This window comes from Alosa sapidissima, chromosome 10 (assembly GCF_018492685.1).
Source record: "Alosa sapidissima isolate fAloSap1 chromosome 10, fAloSap1.pri, whole genome shotgun sequence".
NCBI lineage: Eukaryota > Metazoa > Chordata > Actinopteri > Clupeiformes > Clupeidae > Alosa > Alosa sapidissima.
The window spans coordinates 25,816,283-25,823,000 of record NC_055966.1 but is presented as its reverse complement, the minus strand read 5'-3'; the positions used below and the strand labels follow the sequence as shown (position 1 = coordinate 25,823,000).

General features: G+C 45.3%; 1 protein-coding gene across 3 annotated transcripts in view; it reads right to left on the bottom strand.

Annotated features, from left to right (window-relative positions):
* Positions 1-5,387: 5,387 nt before the first annotated feature.
* faxcb (failed axon connections homolog, metaxin like GST domain containing b) overlaps positions 5,388-6,718 on the bottom strand; it is a 14,936-nt gene continuing 13,605 nt past the window's right edge. For all 3 annotated transcript variants that reach the window (XM_042108495.1, XM_042108494.1, XM_042108496.1), the window contains one exon: positions 5,388-6,680. In XM_042108495.1, coding sequence (XP_041964429.1) covers positions 6,316-6,680 — 365 coding nt within the window. In that variant the 3' untranslated portion in view covers positions 5,388-6,315. The remainder of the gene's footprint in view (positions 6,681-6,718) is intronic.

The window sequence follows — 6,718 nt, the reverse complement described above, 5'->3', positions numbered from 1 at the left end:
GTGTCTGGTGTGTCAGTGTGCAGGTGGTATGTTGAAGTTTTCATGTGAAGGTGGTGGCACATCTGCAGAGCGTGAACTTGACTGTGAACATCTGCTTGTTTGTGTGCGAGAGAGAAGCTTGTCTCCAGTGACACGGCACAACTTAGTTTAGATACTTTTGTCTTGGACGAAAACTTTCTTCTTTGAATTTAAAGGTACAGTCAGTGATTTCTTAGGAATGTTTAAATGTATTGAATGACTGAATATTTACATTTATTAGCAGACAATTTTGTCCAAAACAACGTACATTATATTTGAAAAAGGACCAAACGAAACACGCCAGAGAGGTAGCTCACCCCTACCTTCAGTATTCCCAGAGAAATTTCATGCAAAGTTTCGTTTTTGTTGGTCCTTTTCTGTTTTGAGTTTAACTTTTATCAATTCGAGGTGCTCAGGGAGCCTATACGCAAAAATGTGAGGTGCACTGGGTGCATAAGCAGCGTTTTTTTTTTTTTTTGCCAATACAAAACATAAAAAATGCGCACCTCACTGAAAAAACCGCATCCTGTCTGATCGCCCTCTTACAGTGCTACCACCAGTTTCTGTGGTCAAGGGAGGCAGATGCTCATGTCTTTGTGCATGTGTGAGTGTGTGTGTTTGTGTGTGCGCGCGCATGTGTGTTGACTCTGTGTAATTTGTTTGCTCTAATTTGTTTTGGTGAGCTTAGGGAGTTCCCTTTTTAATTTCCAGGCCCCTGTTTACCTCTCTTTGTGGAGCATTGATCTGTTAAGTGCAGTGCAGTGCTGGATGAGGGAGGGAGGGAGAGAGAGAGAGGGAAGGAGGGTGGGAGAGAGAGAGAGAGGGAAGGAGGGTGGGAGAGAGAGAGAGAGGGAGGGAGGGAGAGAGAGAGAGGGAAGGAGGGTGGGAGAGAGAGAGAGAGGGAGGGAGGGAGAGAGAGAGAGGGAAGGAGGGTGGGAGAGAGAGAGATGGCGTAAAGAGAAGCTCCATTGACCAAAATGTGCAGTACAGATTGTGTTGAGTACTGAGGGAAAGAGGGGGAGAGAGAAAGAAAGAGAGACAGAGAGATGGAGGGAGAGAGAGACAGAGATGGGAAAAGAAGGAGTGAGAAGGGTCCCAACATAAAGAATAGCATAGTGCAGATCACTAAGGGAGAGGTAGAAATAGAGTGAACACTAAAGAGCAGCCTAAATTGAATAGTATCGTGGGGCAGTTGGTGCAGATTCTGCTGAGCTCTGATGAAGAGAGAGAGAGAGAGAGAGTGAGAGAGAGAAAGAGAGAGAGTGAGAGAGAGAAAGAGAGAGAGAAAGAGAGAGAGAGTGAGAGAGAGAAAGAGAGAGAGTGAGAGAGAGAAAGAGAGAGAGAGTGAGAGAGAGAAAGAGAGAGATGAAATGAAAGCGTGCTGGTGCAGTGCAGATTGCGTTGAGCTTTGGAGGCCCCTTCAGGCCTCGGGGCTTTGCTCCTACACTGCACCTGCTCCATCCCCTAGGGTCACTTCTGATCCAAGACCCCTCACACACACTCTCTCTCTCACACACACACACACACACCCACACACACACACCCCTCTATCACTCCTCTGTCCCATTCACTCTTTCTCTCTGTCTTCTGCATCAGTCTTTCTTTTGATGTAACCACCCTGCTCTCTGTCCTTGGCTCTTTCGTTTCTTCCTCTTTTCAGCATTCCTTTCTTTTTCTCTCTCTCCCTTCATGTGAACTCATTTCAACTAGTCTCTATCCCTTGATCACTCTGCTTTTCTCTCTCTCTCTCTCATATTCCCACTGTAGTTTGGACCTCTTCCTCCCCTCCTCTCTATTCACCAGTCCTTTGTGCATCTGTTCTCTGTCTAATTCCTTCCCTCTCTCATCCTTCTAATTCCATCCCATAATTCTCCTCTCTCATTTCTCCTCTATTCAGTCCTCCCCACATTTCTGTCCCTCTGCATCTTATCCACCTTCTCCTCACTTGCTTTCTCACTCCACCTCTCTCTCTCTCTCTCTCTCTCTCTGTTGCTCTCTCCATCTATGCCGACACCACATGGCATCTCTTTAATCAGCAGCCTCTACGGCTGGATGCCTGCCACTTGTTAGGCAGATTGAAAATGCACACCCACACACAGAGTACACATACACAAACAGACATACACAAACAGACATACACACACACACACACACACACACACACACAGAGTACACACATACACACACACACACACAGAGTACACATACACACACAGAGTACACATACATAAACAGACACACACACAGAGTACACATACACAAACAGACATACACACACACACACAGAGTACACACATACACACACACAGAGTACACATACACACACAGAGTACACATACATAAACAGACACACACACACACACACACACAGAGTACACATACACAAACAGACACACACACACACACACACACACACACAGGGTACACATACACAGACACACACACACAGAGTACACATACACACAGAGAGAGTACACATACACACACACACACACACACACACACACACACAACAGATATATACACACAGTTTCTACAACACACATGCAAAGGATTTATAAACACAAACACACACACACATACAAATATTTACACACAATTAATTAATAGAAACAATTGCAGAGCAATAATGACTAAAGATCACACTGTCTGGACATGGAAGAGATTACTACATACATAGTCCTACAACACACACAGAGGCCATTAAGAAACAAGTGTCAGTTTTAAAATTGTCACAGCTATTTTAATGGGATCATTTGGAGTATTCATTGTCATACACCTAGTTCTTTCTATGTCGCCACTGTACATTATTAGTACATAGTATGTTAAGACACACACACACACACACGTGTACCAGCAATCATTTTTTACAATGAAAAAGGTATGTCAACAGTATATTTTCAGTATGGCTTTTATAAGCATGTCATGTGATCATTAGACGGTGGCCTGAATGGTGGCATGTCAGAGAGTATCTGATTTAGACTGTGTCAAACCTTTGGAATGTCTCGCGATACTTCTGGACCTAGAACTCTTTTCTAATATACAGCCTCTGAGAGAACTCTGACGTTTGGTTCCACACTTTCAGATGATTGCCGTAAATCTCTTGACATTTCATAACACTTAAGTTCAAGTCAATGTCTGTTCAGAGTAAAAGTTTATATTTACAAATTACTTGCCAAAGCAAATTCATAGCTGCAGTGATTTTGATAGGACTTCATCATCATCATCATCATCAGGAAGTTTGTATATACCCTGCTTTGAGCGAGTTCATCTCAAGAACCTCTGAGAAGGGTTCACTGTTTGACCTTTACGGTAAGGTCAACCCATCCATAGACTCTCCTACATGAGAGTACCATGCTGCATATCATGACTACATGAGCACAACCCAAACCCTTTACGCACAGCTGAATGAAAACGTTGGATGATAAGAATTTTTAACTCTCTACATTTGCCATTCCTATCACACAAGATCACTGGTATCTGTTTTTGTGCACTTAATTAATAGAATGATGTAGAATCCTTTACATGTTCAAAATAATAATCTTATATACATCAGAGATAATAATGAAAAAAAAAACCATACACAGTATAAACGAAGCAAAGAGACGTGTGTCAGTACATAAAGGAAAGTAATGGCTCTGGTTTCAAGTATAGGCAGACAGAAAAAAAGAACACAAATGTCAAAACAAGCTGTCAATCAAATGATCTCCACCAGGACTAAGGCAAACTGTCTTCAGTGTGATTCCTCGCATACTGTCAGTTGGCCTCCGGCTAGTTGTGTTATTTATAACTCTCAGTTTGCACTACGCACACATGCATACTCTCTTTCTTTCTCTCTCTCTCACACACACTCACAAGCACATACACACACACACATGAACACATACTCTCTTACCCCCCCCCCTCTCTCTCTCACACACACACACACACACACACACATGAACACATACTCTCTTACTCCCCCCCCCCCCTCTCTCTCACACACACACACACACATGAACACATACTCTCTTACTCCCCCCCTCTCTCTCTCACACACACACACATGAACACATACTCTCTTACTCCCCCCCCCTCTCTCTCTCACACACACACACACACACACACATGAACACATACTCTCTCACACACACACACACACACACACACACACATCACATGCATTAAGAGGCTCAACTTTCAGTGAGACCACTCTTTGGGTCATTGTGACAACATACTGACCACTCTTGGCTTGCTGTTAAGACTAAAGTGATAACGAGTGTGATGCTGTATCTTCACTTAAGGCAGAAACGGGCAGGACTGCACATTAGGGGCTCCACACACTAGTCCTCTCTGATGCTACACAAAGAATTACGGCACCCTCTTCTGGTAACACAACGCAAGTGACACACCTCTCCATTTTAGATACTGATGGTATGTTCAGGCGGACATGACTGTTACCCAAACAGAACAGTGCCACCGCTGCTTGTGCAGATAGCTGTGGGTCGGCCACTACCACCTGACCGAGACGGTGAAGCTCCGTCATGGAGGGCTGCAGGACAGAGGCAGCATGTGTCGGCCGACGCAACCAGAGCATGACCCAGAGCAGTGGGTACGACTTACGTGGGTACGACTTACGTGGGTACGACTTACGACCCACGCTAACAAACCAAGGGCTCTTTGTTCCAACTTTATTTAACATGCTCTTGCTCTCTCTCGGTGTGTGAGATGATGATTGTTTCACTGTTGACTAACTCAACAAACGTTCTGCAAACGTTAAATTAACCATGACTCATTTCATAACTGTTAAATAAACCACAGGCATAACATGTGCGTGTGCAGCTATTACGTGGGATGCGTAGTAATGAGTGCAACAGGGGACCTTAGCAACAGTAGGTGGTTCTTCACAAGGGACCTTAGCAACAGTAGGTGGTTCTTCACAAGGGACCTTAGCAACAGTAGGTGGTTCTTCACAGGGGACCTTAGCAACAGTAGGTGGTTCTTCACAAGGGACCTTAGCAACAGTAGGTGGTTCTTCACAGGGAAGAATGCAGTTAGGTATTTACTTCCATTTCATTCTTTCCAAATATATGGAGACACACGGATGCTCTGTCTGAGGCTGGAAGGCATCAAGGCATGTCTTAATCAAATATTAGTATAAAATGCTGCCTTCTAAGACACCTCCATCACATTTTGAAGGTAGCATACATGCATCCCTTACTGCCTTCAAGTCCCACAATTGAATACATGAATGATGGAGTCAGCTGTTGGTAAATAGAGGTTGAATGAATGAATGACAGACTGCATCTTAGCAACAGTGTTTTGCATTGCTGCCTTGATAGGCTGTTTGAGGGGAAGTTGGTAGTAGGCACTTTGGTGCCCGCCATGGCACCCCACTCACTGGACAGCTGAAGGTGTAGGAGAAGCAGGCCTCCAATTCACAGGGCACACCCTACACAGGGCACCTATCAGTGGAGAGGTGTCAGACGACTTAAGGCTACTCCCCTGGTCACAGTAAAATCAACAGTGCTCAGTTAACACTCTTTTCAGACCAAAAGGGGGGCAATTTAACATACTCCTAAAGATGTTTTGGAATTAACACTTTTACACTTGTGATTTTACCATGGGGTCACAGAAGAGTAGTCTGAAGCCAACCAGAACAGTGGAACACAGCTACCATCAGTGCGCCCCTAATGTCTAAAAGCTAAGAGGAGGATCTTGTGTGTAAGTGTGCAGCATGATCAATAAACCAAAGCAAGCAGTGGTCAAACAAAACCTAGAGTAGAGCGACAGCCCGCTGGTCCTTTCACAGCCTGAGAGATACCAAGGGCTCTGGTGGTAGGGCAATAACGTGGTGTTAACGTGCAAGCACAGTCCATGTCCATTAGAATATTCTTCAAGGAAAAGTGGACCATGTTTACATTCACGTGTGTTTATTTCAAAGTTTACAGAACTGGCTGCATATGGATGAATGTGTGTAAGTTAGCTAGCTAGTGGTCCACTTTCACCTTTTAACCAAGGATGCAAGCAGGGCATGTTTAGAAACAAACTGTTAGTACTGCCATATTACCACCATGTTACTGACCTCCAAATTAAGCCCAAGGTCAAACAATTTTGAGCCTTCACATCATAAGCTCGTATTTGTGTCCGTTGTTTCAGAATGGCTGAAAGGCTTTCTGGAACATTCCTGGTTTGGATTTAAGTGAGTATGTGATGTGAATACATCTCCTGTCTTTCATCCTAAGAAAGCAGCTTGGAGATTTCTCAATCAATCCAAGTGAGAGGCAAAGAACTGTGTCCTCCACCCTGACCCAAGATTCAAAGGTCAGGGCATGACACTTCCTGTTTCTGCTCCACATCCGACCCACCGTCCGTGTCCATGTCAGAGTCGAAGAGCGAGCGTCCTGAGCGGTCGCTGGCCGGTGAGTGTGTCTGTGTGTCTAAGTTTGCGAGTAAGTGTGTGTGCGAGTGCGAGTGAGGGTCGGAGCGACTGCTGCTTGCGTCGCTCTCCTCCAGCGTGTCTGTCCTTGAGAAAAGCCCAAAGTCCAGCAGGCAGGCTGGGGAGGACCGGCCACTCTCGCTGTCCTCTCCTGTGTAGCACCAGTCCTCCGGGTCAACAAACCACTCGGGCCAGAACCGGCGCCGCATACGCTCACAGTACATGGCCAGGTTGATCAGCTCTCCTGGGGGGGATGGGGGGAGGCACAGAGGGGGGGGGGGG